The sequence below is a fragment of the Rutidosis leptorrhynchoides genome, chromosome 11, assembly GCF_046630445.1.
Source record: "Rutidosis leptorrhynchoides isolate AG116_Rl617_1_P2 chromosome 11, CSIRO_AGI_Rlap_v1, whole genome shotgun sequence".
Taxonomy (NCBI): domain Eukaryota; kingdom Viridiplantae; phylum Streptophyta; class Magnoliopsida; order Asterales; family Asteraceae; genus Rutidosis; species Rutidosis leptorrhynchoides.
In genome coordinates, this window is record NC_092343.1 from 55,437,135 (window position 1) to 55,455,387 (window position 18,253).

An 18,253-nucleotide genomic window follows, 5' to 3' on the forward strand; every position below is an offset into this window, starting at 1 on the left:
TATATTTACATGATTAAATGTTTTCAACATGTTAAGCAATCAAACTTGTTAAGACTTGATTATTTGAATTGTGCTTCATATAGACAATTGACCACCCAAGTTGACCGGCGATTCACGAACGTTAAAAATTTGTAAAAACTACATGATGATATATATATGGTTAACATGAGATTATGATAAGTAAGTATCTCACTAAGTATATTAACAATGAGTGATATTCATAAAAATGAGTTTATTGAATTAAGAAACTCGAAACGATATATATAACGATTATCGTTATAACAACGTCTTACTAAATACATATGAATCATATTAAGATATTGATACACTATGTTTAACATGATAAAATGATAATTAAGTATATCATTAAGTGTGTTAACAATGAACTACATATGTAAAACAAGACTACTAACTTAAGAATTTCGAAACGAGGCATATATGTAACGATTATCGTTGTAACAATATTTAACTGTATATATATCATACTAAGATATATTAATATATCATAATATTATAATAATGTAATAATTTAACATCTCTTTAGATATAATAAACAATGGGTTAACAACATTTAACAAGATCGTTAACCTAAAGGTTTCAAAACAACATTTACATGTAACGACTACGATGACTTAACGACTCAGTTAAAATGTATATACATGTAGTGTTTTAATATGTATTCATACACTTTTGGAAGACTTCAAGACACTTATCAAAATATTTCTACTTAACAAAAATGCTTACAATTACATCCTCGTTCAGTTTCATCAACAATTCTACAGTATGCACCCGTATTCGTACTCGTACAATAAACAGCTTTTAGATGTATGTACTATTAGTATATACACTCCAATGATTAGCTCTTAGCAGCCCATGTGAGTTACCTAACACATGTGGGAACCATCATTTAGAAACTAACATGAAATATCTCATAAAATTACAAAAATATTAGTAATCATTCATGACTTATTTACATGTAAACAAAATTACACATCCTTTATATCTAATCCATATACCAACGACCAAAAACACCTACAAATACTTTCATTCTTCAATTTTCTTCATCTAAGTGATCTCTCTCAAGTTCTATCTTCAAGTTCTATGTGTTCTTCATAAATTCTACAAGTTCTAGTTTCATAAAATCAAGAATACTTCCAAGTTTACTAGCTCACTTCCAATCTTGTAAAGTGATCATCCAACCTCAAGAAATCCTTGTTGTTTACAGTAAGATAACATTCTAAATCAAGGTAATACTCATATACAAACTTTGATTCAATTCCTATAAACTATAACTATTTTAATTCGAGTGATAATCTTACTTGAACTTGTTTTCATGTCATGATTCTGCTTCAAGAACTTTCAAGCCATCCAAGATCCTTTGAAGCTAGATCATTTCTTATCACTTCCAGTAGGTTTAACTACTAACCTTTAGGTAGTAATGATGTTCATAACATCATTCGATTCATATATATAAAACTACCTTATTCGAAGGTTTAAACTTGAAATCACTAGAACATAGTTTAGTTAATTCTAAACTTGTTCGCAAACAAAAGTTAATCCTTCTAACTTGACTTTTAAAATCAACTAAACACATGTTCTATATCTATATGATATGATAACTTAATGATTTAAAATTGATAAACACGAAAACACCGTAAAACCGGATATACGCCGTCGTAGTAACACCGCAGGCTGTTTTGGGTTAGTTAACTAAAAACTATGATAAACTTTGATTTAAAAGTTGTTCTTCTGGGAAAATGATTTTTCTTATGAACATGAAACTATATCCAAAAATCATGGTTAAACTCAAAGTAGAAGTATGTTTTCCAAAATGGTCATCTAGACGTCGTTCTTTTGACTGAAATGACTACCTTTACAAAAATGACTTGTAACCTATATTTTTGACCATAAACTTATACTTTTTCTGTTTATATTCATAAACTTAAGTTCAATATGAAACCATAGCAACTTGAAACACTCAAAACGGATTTAAAACGAAGAAGTTATGGGTAAAACAAGATTGGATAATTTTTCTTGTTGTAGCTACGTGAAAATTGGTAACAAATCTATATTAATCATATCCTAGCTAACTTATATTGTATTACATGTATTCTAATATATTATGTAATCTTAGGATACCATAGACACGTATGCAAATGTTTTGACATATCATATCGACCCATGTATATATATTATTTGGAACAACCATAGACACTCTATATGCAGTAATGTTGGAGTTAGCTATACAGGGTTGAGGTTGATTCCAAAAATATATATACTTTGAGTTGTGATCTAGCCTGAGACGTGTATACACTGGGTCGTGAATTGATCCAAGATAATATATATCGATTTATTTTTGTACATCTAACTATGGACAACTAGTTGTAGGTTACTTACGAGGACAGCTGACTTAATAAACTTAAAACATTAAAACGTATTAAAAATGTTGTAAATATATTTTGAACATACTTTGATATATATATATATATACATATTTGTTATATGTTTGTGAATCGACCAGTGGCCAAGTCTTACTTTCCGACGAAGTAAAAATCTGTGAAAGTGAGTTATAGTCCCACTTTTAAAATCTATTATTTTTTTGGGATGAGAATACATACGATTTTATAAATATTTTACAAAATAGACACAAGTAATCGAAAATACTTTCTATGTTGGATTATCGAACCGAATATGCCCCTTTTTAGCTTGGTAGCCTAAGAATTAGGGAAATGGCCCCTAATTGACGCGAATCCTAAAGATAGATCTATTTGGTCCAACAAGCCTCATTTGGGTTACGAATGCTTTAGTACTTCGATATATCATATCCGATAAGAGTCCCGGAATGATGGGGATATTCTATATGCATCTTGTTAAGGTCTGTTACCAGGTGTTCAACATATGAATGATTTTTATCTCTATGCAGTTTGCGAAATGCCTGATATGAGATGTGTTATAAAAATGAAATCTTGTGGTCTATTATTATGATTTGATAATATGTAGGTTAAACCTATAACTCACCAACAATTTTGTTGACGTTTTAAGCATGTTTATTCTCAGGTGATTATTAAGAGCTTCCGCTGTTGCATACTAAATTAAGGACAAGATTTGGAGTCCATGCTTGTATAATATTGTTTAAAAACTGCATTCGAAGACTTATGTTGATGTGTAATATTATTGTAAACCATTATGTAATGGTCGTGTGAAAAACGCTATATTTTAGATTATCATTATTTGATAATCGTCGTAATATTTTAAAGGTTATGGTTTGTTCTAAAATCGAATGCAGTCTTTGAAAAACGTCTCATATAGAGGTCAAAACCTCGCAACGAAATCAATTAATATGGAACGTTTATAATCAATATGAACGGGACATTTCATCGTACACTTAGAAAACTGGTACTTTACGTTTCGCGACGTGTACCTTTATCAATAATTAGACTTATTTCACCAATAATTATACTAATTGAAATGTAACTTATTCATTTGAGTGTTTTGGTCATTTGATTCTTTAAACCATCGTCTTAATATATATATATATATATATATATATATATATATATATATATATATATATATATATATATATATATATATATATATATATATAGTTATATTATTTAAAATCAAAACGTTTTATGACTAAATTAATATTATATATAAATATATTTTCATTTAGGAATATAAATTTATATATATTAGAAATATTCATTTAATTTAGTTTTTCAAATACTCATCGTGTTTCAAAGTATAATTTAAGATCGTTTACATAATAGAAAATATTATGTCATATAATGTTTTCATTTTAGAACTTAACTAGTTATAGTTCATTTATGTACTAGCGTTTACTTTAACTTCTTAAACGTTCTAGTTAACTTACTTGAATATTACTCGAATCAATAAATGTTACTATCGTTTAATTAACTAGTTTGAAATCATATATATTTAATATACATAAACACGTTTTAAATACACGTTGCAAGTTATATATTTAGTTCTAACAATTTACATTCCGTCTTATTGTATATATTCAAATGCATTCTTTAAAAGGTTTTATCTATATCATAAAACGTTTTTAATATTATGAAAACTAAATAATTATTTTATCAAAAGGTACAAGACAATCATTGTAAAGTATGCATTGAAAGTTAAGCAGGAATCTCCACTAACTTTTGTCTAGTCCTCGTTAATTGACACTTTTGTTCTTTCATGTAAATCACTTTACCTTTTTTCGAATATTGTTGAAAAGAACAGATTTCTTAAATCATAGTGGACCTCATAACAGAGACCCGTAATCATAATCACAATGTATCTAATAATTCATTCATTTTATATTATCTTTTAATTCCGTTGAAAAATATATTAAATATATATTGAAACAAATACGTTCATTTGAAGTATTATACATCTAATACTTTGTTAACGTTTTTAATTAATATAACTTTATCTTATATATATACACATACATACATACATACATACATACATACATACACATAAATGTTAGTGAATCGTCGAGCACCGTCAATGGGCAATTGATTACATGAACATAGTTCAAAGTTTTTGAGATTTCAACATTACAGACTTTGCTTATCGTGTCGAAAACATATAAAGATTAAGTTTAAATTTGGTCGGAAATTTCCGGGTCGTCACATTATACTACTTGTAACGACTACGTGTTCGCCAGAATTTGGCAATCAACATGAAATAGCGCAACGTATTGAGGGTAAAAATGCCGACATGCTTGATGGTGGCACGGAAAAGAAGTGGCGTGTAAGCCACGTGTCGATTCTGGTTGGCGAACGGTTGAAGTTGAACGTTATAAAAATATTTAAACAAATATATAAAGGCTATATATCCGTTAAATTCAATAAATTTATTAATAATGATAATATTAATACTATTTTTCATTTATAAAACTTAATACATTTTTCACAAAAAATCCATTATTTTCTCCCCAATCTTTCAACAAATTTCTCCACTTTTTGAAGACCTAACCGAGCACATCTGACATCCTTTTTCAAATATCGTTGCACTAATAACTAGATTTTTAATTAACGTAAATTTTTATTTGTACGAATTTTAATAATTAATGTAAGTTTTCTTTTCTTTTTTTAAGAATTTTTTAAAGACTGTAATTGTTTGTTATATTTTAATTAAGTATGTTTTATGTATTTATTTTTTTAATTATTACATCAAATTAATTTTTACTAATTAACAAAAAAATAAATAAATTAATTTCTACTAAAAGAAAAATAAGAAAGAAATTAAAATTAGTCCACCATACCCCAATACGCCACCTCACTACTTCCAATTTTATCAACACGTATGTTACGTCATCGCCTACTATTCTGCTCCACCCATCTACACACATTAAAATACCATTACCATTACCGTTAGTGTTAATTAAGTTGTACATTGCAATATATTAATCCACACTTTAATGTATATATAAGAATTTTTCAATTCAGACTACTAAAAGAAAAGTTGTATTTTTACTCATATGTACAACATATTTAAGTATTTTGTAATTGTTTCTGACTCGTTTCTCTAGCCACCCCAACTATTCTTACAGTGACTTTTGAACCTAAGACCTTTAGGTTGGACTCAATCTCAATCAATGAGTTATCATGGGATGATTTACAGTAGTTTTAAAATAGTTTAGATATATTATTTAACAGAATTTTGTTTGAATAGTGCTTTTATCAAGTGTTTTACAACTCTAGTTTTTTTTTTTTTTTTTTAAAATTTATAAACCTAGTGAAACCAGCATTCTAAATGCCGGTTTGCCACTTGTCACCGAAAACTGGTATTCCTAATGCTGGTTTTTTCCATGTAATCGGAAACCGACATTCCTAATGCCAGTTTTTCTATGTGACATTTTTTTAAGATCTTGCAAGCTACTAGAAGGAAAAATCACAAACTTACAAACTCGCAAGTATTTTATATACATATATATACATATATATGTATATATATGTACATATATATGTACATATTATATATATATGTATATATATGTACATATATATATATATACATATATATATATATATAAATATAATATATGTACATATATTATATATGTACATATATATATATATATGTACATATATATATATATATAATATGTACATATATATACATATATATATATATATGTACATATATATACATATATATATATATATATATGTATATGTATATATATGTACATATTATATATATATATATATATATATATATATATATATATATATATATATATATATAATATATGTACATATATTATATATGTACATATATATATATATATATATATGTACATATATATATATATATATATATATATATATATATATATATATATATATATATATATATATATATATATATATATATATATAATATATGTACATATATATAATATATGTACATATATATAATATATGTACATATATTATATATGTATATATATATATATATGTATATATGTATATATATATGTACACATGTATATATATATGTACACATGTATATATATATATATATGTACACATGTATATATATATGTACACATGTATATATATATATGTACACATTTATATATATATATATATATATATATATATATATATATATATATATATATATATATATATATAATACGAGATATACATAATTGCGTGCATAACTATAAACTAAAGTGGAGACATACATGTAACTTGTAATTTGATTTATCTATGTGAAAAACCAATAAAAATAAGATACTAAAATAGTTACATGACTTATTTCTATATATCAATTACTAACTAGTTTTGGAACCATCGCTTCGCGTCGGGAGTTCGGTTTTCAATGTATTTTATTCTGTTTACTTTGTAAAATTATTTCGTGGCTAACGATCATGTCGTTGAAGCGTAAATCGAGTCGAACTAAACGGTACACAAAGATTTAAATGTTATTTTAAATTAACAATATATGTGCATCTCCGCGTTTCGTTATGGAATTGTTGACTTTTAAAAATTTAACTCAATTAAGTCGTTATCTTATATTAACACTTCGTATGATTTAAGAGTAGAAGATTTACTGAGATATATCCAAAAAATCACTAAATAATTAAAAAATAATAGTAAGACCCATATGTGTTTGTTGTTAATAGATGAAAATAGTTACGGAGCCTGTGAGTGAAAAATCAACGTGTATGAAAAGTACCCTAAATATTTAGCGTTTTTTAAAAAGTGTCCGTTTTGCATATAGTTAGTGACATTGTGTTCGTAAAATTATTTCGAGTTTAACGGTGGTGTCGGAAAAATTTAACTCGTTGCGAGCGAGAAGATATGACCCGTTAAATATTTGAGTGGAGTTTATTTAAGATTTTTTTATGAATATGTTGATTTGACACTTTACGCCCTGTTTTGGGGGTCATTTTAAATTTTGAACAAAGTGTGGGGGTGTTTGTGTTGAAAGGGAAAAGGAGAAAAAAAGGTGAAAAGACGAAAACGCCTTCGATACTATTTATTGTTTTTGTCTAATAATTAATATAGTAATAATTTGTCTCAACATGATCACCAACACGTGTTCCAAATTGCAGCAACCATCTTGTAACAAATCCTCACACAATATTTGAAAGATTTGTTTCAGTATTCAAATAACTCACTTAAAGTTTGTAAAATCTAAAAAAAAAAATGTCACATAGGCAAGCCGACATTAGAAATGCCGGTATCCGATGACATGGAAAAAACCAACATTAGGAATGCCGGTTTTCAATAACAAGTGGCAAACCGGCATTTAGAATGTCGGTTTCACTATGTTTATAAAATTTCTTTTAAAAAAAACTAGAATTGTAAAGTACTTTAAAAAAGTACTATTTAAAAAAAATCTCATTTAATGTATATATGGTACAAATATCATCTCTTACTCCGTATAATTTATTAATTATAAGTTTATTATTTGAAAATTGACATTATCCAACCTTACATGTCACACTCCACATAATTAGATTGCCAATAACTTATGGGAGTGAATGACATTAAGCAAATAGACACTTTTGTGTAAAAAGCATAATTAATTATTATTGAGTGGTAGTTAAAGATAAACATTTGGAACATTAATTCGTCACTCTTCCAACCTCACATGTCACACTGCACGTTAAACACGAATCTTCTCTGAAATCCGTATACGGTGTATATATACAGTACAAATCATAAACAAAAAATACAAAATCAAGCCTGTTGCAGGATTGCATGTATTAGATAGTAAATCAAGCCTGTTGCATGATTGCATGTATTAGATAGTACAAGGAGTATATAATTAAGCTTGTTGCATGATTGCATGAACTCTTGAACATGTGACGTGTCATAGAAGGGTAGTCTCATTCTTTTCAAGCTCATGTTATAAACATAAAAAAAAACTCGCATATATAAACGTACGTTAATGAAAAGTTTATTATGTTCAAAACATAAAAAATAAATTCTTATATTTATGAAGGTTAAAACTTTTCAATGTATATACAAAGATTATACAACTAACTAAAATATTTATAAAGAGAGAAAAAAAAAACTTAGATTAAGAGGGTGATTTTAAAAGACAAAATTACGTGGTTGGGTACTAAGCATCTCCTCCAATCAAGACCCGTATTCGAATGAATTGCGTACATTAGCGTCTGCTCCAATCAAGAGCTCATTTTAATTCCATCTTGGCCGTTACCAAAATTCAAACATAGTCTCCTGTTCAAAGGTGGCCACTAGGCTATGCACAAGTGGTTAGGTCCCAAAACTTTGCTCCAAATTGCATGGTAGGGACTAAATTTTTTTCAACATAGTTGGTCCAAAGGTTTATTGAAAATACGTTGGTCCTATTTGTTAACGTCTGTTACATCTGGTTGTTAAAGTGAAACATGTACAAGGCACGAGCTGGGTATTATGACTTTTACTTCGAAACCTGTAACCCCACAATAATAAACATAAACCCGCACATAATTTACCCCGCCCAATTTTTAAGTTGTCGTTAAAGTCGACTTGCTAAATCATATGTAGGGTGAAAAATGAAACTAGGAAGAAAGTGCTAAGTCACTTTGATATTCAAATAGCTAACCAGTTTTGCCAAGAAACTTCGCACTTGTCATGTGGGGTTACTCTACACAAAACAAAGAACATTACATTGCCAAACTTGTTGCGTTACGGAATCTTTACTATTCACTGTTAACATGCATGTTGCGAGAAAAAAAACATTTTAAACAATTAAAGAAAGCGGCAAAAAGGCATACATTTAAGCATTTGCATCTCATCCGCTATTATTTCACTATGTACACGTTACAAGTATAACCTATGTTATAAGTATTTTGTCAACCACAAAAACTAAAATCTTTAACTGTTAACAACCACCTAAAACGAACCCTTCAAATATACATTCGAGGTATATTAGAGAAACAAAACGACACAATGATAGGCCCATTTAAGTCACCCTGCATACACCCTCTAATAAAATGCAACAATATCAAGAACCATGAATCTAAGTGGATGTTTTGAAAGTGATTATGTTATAGTGAATAATCAGAATAAAAAATATAAAATGGCTTTTCGAATATAACAGGTGTGAATATATAAATGAACTAATTAATTTGATAAAATTGAAATGTTTTAAAAGCGTTTCTTACCTACTGATTCACCAGGACACCAGGTGATGGGCGAAAAAAAGTACTTGAACCAATCCCCGCTCCTACGGAGGCAAAAACAAGTGATGCACCAAATCTAATCGTAACAATACACACCTTCTTCCCTAGAGTTTTAACAATACGATAACATTTAATCTGTAGATGTCACGAACAATACGATAACATTTAATCCTATCTTGAACAAGCCATTACGCTACAACTCCTAAAAAGTGACAAGCTAAGACAAATAAAGCATCTTGAGTGTTAAGCTGGTTGAGATGGTGGGGTTACACAGTTTCGAAGTAAAAGTCAAAAATGCCAATCACATGCCTTGCACACGTTTCACTTTAACGACTAGATATAACAAGCGTTAACTTACGGGACAGATAGCGTACCCTACCAGCAAAGAGAAATACGAAGTAGTTTTCGAAGAAAGGAAACGAAGGCATGTCTTAACGGAGCGGTGGCGTCCAAACCCATGCACCGAATCTTGAATAATGTGAAGTCAAAGGAATAGTGGCCTACGACAACTAGCCCGGTGGCCCCAAACAAAGAAGGAAAGGGGACATCATAACTTTCATGGTGTAAGAAGACAAAAAAAAAAAAAAAAAAAAAAAAATACAACTAATGCTTCCAAATTATCTAGGGATTCAGCAAAAGAGAGGTTTCTCCTATAAATAGGAGAACAAGACGGAAGCATAACACACAATGAATCACAATTCATACTTTCATACTCTCAACTCTTCTTCGGTGGCGTAAAGCAGTTCACATACTAGCTACCTTCGGGGAATCGCCAACGAAGAGAAATTCACCCATATTAAACCATTTATGTAGTTTAAAGTTGGTATACTCATTCCTTCAATAAGGTCTGCCAAGAATTGTAAAAAAAAATTGGCACACCCGGTGGGATACAAAATACATACTCTGTTTAAAAAAGTACAAAATGGCGTCATGACCGACTCCAGTCACACACCACCTGGTTTCACTCAACTCAGCGAGATGTCAACCCAAGACCAACCACGATTGGAGTCTGGAAAGATGAGTGCACCAACTATGTCCCTTCCCATCCACAGTAACGTTTCCTTGCTAGAAAAATCGTTACCAGTAGTGAGCAGAACGTTCATTCTGGACAATTATAACCACATCAAAACAGTCATCAAAGAGCTAAGAGCCGAAGGGATTCTTAAAGGTAAAAGGGTTCTTACACGCAAAAATAAGGCAGTTAAAGGGAAAATAGATGCAGCAATGCGAGCTTACCAATACACGAGAACAATCCACCACTTGCAACATCAGGTAAGCCCCGGAACCTCTCCAGTAGACTTATCCCAAGAGCCAAACGCCCTAACGCTATTCCAATACCCAAATTGAAACGGACTGAGACCTTATAATCAATAAATGGGACCCCAAACCTTACCACCTGTATACCAAAACCCAACCTTTGTGGAAATAATACCCGCACCTTTCCTATTAAACACTCCATTCGTATCCGAAGCATTCCTTAAAATTACCCTGCCTGGAATTACCAGCCAACCTAATGGATACAGAATCAAAAGAATAATCCTGAGAGAAACCCAAACGACAACCCAAAGATCCCCTTCGCCCTCGACTAGCCGTCCACGAGTACTCTAAGAAAGGGCATCCATGACAATAGTACGAGTAGGACGGGATCACCCCAGGAAAAACAATGCCTAGATAAGGCCATACTGACAATAGACACCCAGACACCCTACCTAAAAAGGCAAAAAAGGTACTGTACGAAGGAGCAGGGAGATATAACTTTCCCTGCGATAGGTACGTTCACCCCATCAGAATTACCTGTTACCATAAGCGGAAAAATCTTTAACAGAACGGTTCACAGGGTTTACCTAGACGGAGGAAGCGCATGCGATGTCATGTACGAACATTGTTTCGTCCAGCTTAGTCGAACAATCAAGGCTCGCTTGACACCATCCCGGACCCCCTTAGTAGGATTCTCCGGAGAAAGATGTTGGCCTCTCGGGGAAATTGAGCTAGATTTTACAATGGGGGAACCGCCTTTCACAAGAACCGAAACTTTACACTTCGTCGTGGTACGATCGACCTCTCCGCACAATATCTTGTTGGGGAGAGGAGCAATGAGAAAGATGGGGATGATATTGTCAACTGTACATCAATTGGTCAAATTTCACCCTCCCGCAGGGTTTGGAACACTTATCTCCACTTACGACCAAGAAAAGATAGTTCTAGCTGTCAAAAAGTCAGAAGAAGAACCCAAAGAGGTATACGTATACAACGAGGAGCCTGAAAAGAAAACGCAGGAGGAAAAAAATATCCATTAACCCTATGTTTCCCGAACAACAGGTAAGTATTGGGAATAACCTAACCCCGAAATTGAAGCAAAAGCTTCGGACACTGCTATAAGAAAATGTTGGTATATTTTCCTGGGGAATCCCAAGGTCCATCAACATATAGGATTCATTATTCTCTACGAAGCACCGTCTTAATGAATACAAACACCTCGAACCAGTGCACCAAAAGAAAAGAAACTTAGAAATTGAAAGGGATGAAGCCGTATGCAAAGAAGTGGAACAACTGTTGAAAGCCGGAATAATTCGAGAAGCTAAGTATCCGTCTTGGGTAGCCAACCCGTCATGGTGAAGAAGTCCGACGACGGTTGGCGAATGTGCGTAGATTTCACAAATATCAATAAAGCCTGCCCCAAAGATTGCTACCCCTACTAGAGATCGATTAGAAGGTGGTATCCCTGAATGGATACAAATTCAAAATTTTCCTAGATGCATACAAAGGTTACCATCAAATACAAATGGCAGAGGAAGATGAGGAGAAGACATCATTTTTCACCTGCAAAGGAATCTACTGTTACAAAAAGATGCCGTTCGGACTAAAGAATGTCGGAGCTACGTACCAAAGATTGGTAGATAAAGTCTTTCATAGACAGCTTGGTCAAAATCTTGAAGCATACGTCGATGACATGGTCATCAAAAGTCGAGAGGAGACATATTTGTTGGGTGACATACAAGAAACTTTAAATACACTTCGTTCAATCTGCATGAAGCTAAACCGAAGAAATTTTCCTTCCGTATAAAGGAGGGGAAATTCCTAGGATATTACATAATTCAAAAGGGGATACAAGCAAATCCAGAAAAGGTCGACAAACTGAAACAATTGCAAGCCCCAACTATTATCAAAGAAATGCAAATCCTGAATGTAAAATTAGCTTCGCTGAGTCGATTCCTATACCGAGGAGCAAATAAGCAACTTCCCTTCTTCAAAACACTAAAAGGATGCCTCAATAAGAAGAAAATAGTCTGGAACGAAGAAGCTGAGAAAGCCTTTGTCGAACCTCCTGGCCTTAACGTCACCTTTGAAAGGAGAAACCTTATACCTATACCTGGCCGCCTCAAAGGAGTGCATAAGTGCTGTCCTAGTATCTGAGCGTGAACGAAGGCAAACTCCAATATACTTTGTTAGCAGGGTTCTTCAAAATGCTGAAGCAAATTATCCTGAATTGGAAAAGCTCACGCTTGCATTGGTACATAAGGCGAGGAAGTTGCGAAGCTATTTCCAAGCTCACTCCATAGTGGTGCTCACTAAAAAACTGATCCAAAAAATACTCACGAAGACCGAGAAGTCAGGAAGAATGGCCAAGTGGGCAATTGTACTTGGAGAACACGATATTGAATTCCAAGCGAGGCAATCGATCAAAGGACAAGTCCTAGTGGAATTCATGGCCGAAATAGCCACTAACGAAGAAGAATACATCGTAAGTAGCACCCAAGTCATTGTACCAATGGTGGAAGAAGAAGAATGGAAACTATATACCGATGGGGCATTGAGCTCCGATGGGTCAGGAGCAGGGTTAATGTTGGTTAACCCCGAAGTTCAGGAATTCACATACGCCTTACATTTCGAGTTTCAAACCACTAACAACGAAGCCAAAAACGAAGCACTGCTTGCTGGACTCAGGTTAGAAAAAGAAATGAAGATTCGCCACTTGCGAGCCTTCATTGATTCGCAGTTAGTAGTGAACCAAGTCACGGGAACATTCGAAGCAAGGCAGTTGTCCATCCAATAGTACCTCATAAAAATGAAGGAATTGATTGAAGGTTTCAATAGTTTCGTCATCGAGCATGTGAGAACGGAGCCAAAATAAAAAGCTAATGTACTAAGCAAGATTGTTTCACTTACCTTCGAACATTTGGCAAAAAAGGTGTTGGTAGAGGTGCTCGAGAACAAGTCAATTTTAGAAAAGGAGGTGGATGATCTAATTCGGGAAGACGAAAAGACATGGATGACACCCATAAGGGAATACTTAGAACATGGGATCCTACCAGAAGACAAGAACGAAGCAAGGAAGATCCGTGTGAAGGCACCAACATACAAGCTTATGAATGGAAGGCTATACCGAAGGTCATTCCTAACGCCATGGCTTCGTTGCGTTGGACCCAGTCAAGCTTCGATCATTATACAAAAAATGCATGAAGGGATCTGTGGCCTACATGCAGGTCCCCGATCAGTAGTGACGAAAATCATGAGAACTGGATACTACTGGCCAACCATGCACCAGTATACCGTTTCAACGTTGCAAACCTGCGAATCCTGCCAAATCCACGTGAAGGTACGAAGAAAACCTAAGCAAGAGCTAGTCTCCGTCACATCTGCTTGGCCCTTCATGAAATGGGGAATTGATATTGTAGGGCCTTTGCTAGACACACCAAGGAAGATCAGGTTCTTACTCGTAGAAGTGGATTATTTCACCAAGTGGACGGAAGCAAAACTAATGGCGACAATAATAGGGAAGCACGTAGAGAATTTTGTTTGAGAATTCATTGTCTGTAGATTCGGGGTACCTAATGATATAGTATCCGATAACGGGAAGCAATTTGCGGAAGGAGTGTTCCCAAAATTCTGCAATAGGCTGAACATCCAACAAAACTTCACTTCTGTATACCATCCTTAGGGTAATGGTCAAGTAGAGGTAACTAACCGAGACATTGTAAAAGGGTTAGAAAAGAGGTTGGGAAAATGCAAAAATGGATGGATAGATGAGATCCCTTTGGTTTTATAGGCTCACCGAATCACTCCAAAGAGAAGTAATGGTGAATCGCCTTACAGCCTAGCTTATGGAATAGAGGCAGTACTCCCAATGGAAATACAGGTACTAACTGACAGAACTGCCAACCTGGAGAACAATGAGGAAAACCTTCGAATCAACCTAGACTTACTAGAAGAACGAAGGGAAGATGCGTTGATCCGTGAGGCTTCGTATAAAAAAATAGTCGAAGGATACTACAACAAGCGTGTCAAGCCTTCAACTTTCAAAAGAGGAGATTTTGTCATATGCCTCAACATCACGAGTAAAGTAGAATATCAAGGAAAACTTAGACCAAATTGGGAGGGACCCTACGTAATTTCAAGAGTATTAGGAAAAGGGTCGTACATGCTCGAAACAGTTGAAGGAAAACCTATCCCACGGGCCTGGAATGCAATGAACCTAAGAAAATTTTATCATTAAAATCATGTTTGAATTGCCATGATGGCAACAAAAGTTTGTAGTTGTATAATGTAGTCGAAGCCTATAAAATTCCTACCATGATCAATGCAATCACTACAAATTTTGACAAAAAAGCATAATGTACAGAAATAACATCACCAAATTATACCAATACCTACGGGGTGTCAACAAAATCCAAGAAGCAAAAGCTTCGGACACATGCATGGACAAAATTCCCAAGCTAAAAGGGGCCCAAACCTAAAGGCGACCCAAAGCATGAAAATACATGTATGATACACCCCAAGGGGTACACATAAAAGCGGTGTCATGGAACTAGCCATAACTAGGGAAAAACACCTCCCTAAAAACACCAAGGATTCCCCAATAACTAGCCATATACGTGTGATCACAAACAAACAAAAACCTGCAAAAACAAAGGGGAAACACAGAAACCCACCTAAGTAGGTACAAAAACCATGGTAAAAAACTACATAAGGCAAGAAAGCCAAATACTGATATATCATACATACACGGGCTACATAGCCAAAGTACAACGATAGAGAACATTGTTTTAAAGGGCAACAAGGCCCATCAACAGAAATAGAATGTTGTTTCTAAAGGCAACTGATGCGTGTGTTACAATACATCTTTTTACCCTCTAAATTTATATTTGACTTAAACACTACAATCAAGAACACAAAACTAACGAGCACTTAAAACTCAGTTATTATAGCACTTTAATGTAAGTATACTTATAAGTTCGTCCCAAGGGAAGCAGTGTAAGTTTGTTATTTGAAACTAATAATTGTCCTAGGGTTTGTTTGATTGGGGTGTTTTGATTGATATTAACTAGCAATTAAAACTTGTGCAATTAAACAAACCTAAATTAACAATCTAATAAGATGCGAGAAACAAGTAGCAAAGTATGTATGACTTAAATCAATTAACTAAGACATGTTTACTTATCCAATCCTCTCTATGCTTGGCTTGCCCCGTCTTGCCTATTTTGCTATCTCATAAGTTGTTGAACTATTAAATGTTAGAATCACTTCTATACCTCAAATCAAATGATACTCCACGAATTTACATAATCTTTGTATCTTAAGATCGAGTTAAGCATGATTTGGTCGTTAAGATTGAGCTTGAGTTAAAATCACTTAAAACTCCCAACTATCGAAATCACTTAAGATAATCGGCATTACTATGTTGACTAAAGGCCAATTGAAAACCAACTTAGATCAAGAACACAATCACTTGTAATTCCCTAGCTAGTTGTCTAGATCACCTAAGGTGTTGAAGCATACATTGATTTACTTCTCAAATCACTAAGAGAGTTACTCAACATATGTAATCAAAGTCAAGCCTAAAACAAACTCATAGCAATGGTTCTTTAGCTAACTCAACAACACATGATCATGTAATTCATTCAAACAATAATATTCAATTGATTTGGGGCAAACACTAGCATTAGAGATTTATAGATAAGCAAACACAAGAGATTTAGCCAATCATGGCTAAAACCAAACTAATAATAAGCATAGAAATGTAAACCATCATCATATTCAAGCTATTACAAGTAATCTAAGCAAAGTATGTAGATTAAAGTAAAAGTTACAACTAAATAGTGCAAAGTGAAGATTACAACCCAAAATGTAAAGAAGATGAAGATCTAAGCTAAGTGATGATGAATCTTGAACAATCTCCCTTGAATCCTCCCTCAATCTCCAATGGATGATGAAATTAGGGTTTTGTGTGTGAAATTCGGACCCTAGGCAGCTGCTCTCAATGATGCATATGAAAAATGACCTAATCTCATTCCTTTTATAGTGCTGAAAAACAGGGCTAAAACAACATCAGGAGCGCTGCTTTTACTTCAGGAGCGGCGCTTTTGGCTCACTCAGGAGCGGCGCTGTTGCATTTAGAACGCTGCTTTTTGGCCCTGATCAGGAACGACGCTTTTAACTTGAAGAACGGCGCTTCTGCTCACTGACGAGAAATGGAGACAAATCGTGCATAATAGCGGCGCTTTTAGTCCAAGAACAGCACTTTTGGTCCTTCTGGAGCGGTGCTCCTACACAGGAGCCGCGCTTTTGAAGCCGTTTCCTGCACTTGTCATTTTCTTAGCCAATTTTGCCCAAGATTTGGTCAATTTTACACCAAATCAACTCCTTAGCCCAATGTTTACCAATTAGCTCAATAACACACTAAATTGGCCCTAAGATAGTAAAAAAACCGAGAAAAGCGAGGTAGATATTGCGAGATAAACATATATAAATTGAGCGATATCAGCAACAAGGCCCATTAAAAGACATAGTTAAAAAACAAAAGATACAAGCAAAGATCACTGCTGATGATCGGATGCAACCATAGCAATACCAGGATGAGCAACAGTATTTTCGACAGACTGGACAATCGGGGGAGAATCAGCAACCAAGGTCAATAGCTCCAATGCCTTGAGGGATGCACTGGAAGAGACAGGACGAACATATGCAAACTCTGCAGAATCTAGGTCATCACAAGCAGCATCCACTAACTCAACCGCATGCTTAGTGTACTCGAGAAAGTCTTCGAGCTACACCTTTCCCTCATCAGCCAAGACCTTGAGAAGTTTGCAACGTTCAACCAAACGAGTCGCTAATATTACCTTTGAAAGCAAATCCCTCAGAGCAACACTCTTAACAAGCTGTGAACAAACATGCGGGATAACCTCAGAAATCACCTGATATTACTTAACCCCAAGCTCGTTGATTTGTGCTTGCTGCTTGGTATTTTCACTTCGAAGAGATGCATTATTATTTTTCGAGGCAGTAATCTCATTCACCCAACGAGCAAGTTGGGTCTGAAGGTTAGCAATTTCACCCCTAGCAGCTGTAAGGTCCTCCTCGTATGTGGGAGCCATTAATAGCTGCTCCTCTAGATATTTTACACTACCGACCATTTGAAGATTGGCCTTCTTGACCCTATCCAGCTCACATGAGAGATTCAAATTATCATCAAAATGCTTCTTAAGCTGAGAAGCAACAACATGGGATAGTGACAAAGATCGATAGCTGTAAACGAAGTGGGCATGAGCAAGCTTCTTAACATCATCACCAAGACGGGAGGACCAA

General features: G+C 33.8%; 1 protein-coding gene across 1 annotated transcript; it reads left to right on the top strand.

The window, feature by feature from the left end:
• Positions 1-12,452: 12,452 nt before the first annotated feature.
• On the top strand, positions 12,453-13,724 carry LOC139874597 (uncharacterized). Its single transcript, XM_071862005.1, has 2 exons — positions 12,453-12,657; positions 13,021-13,724. The coding sequence occupies exons 1-2, from the start codon at positions 12,453-12,455 to the stop codon at positions 13,722-13,724; spliced, it is 909 nt and encodes a 302-aa protein (XP_071718106.1).
• Positions 13,725-18,253: the final 4,529 nt, after the last annotated feature.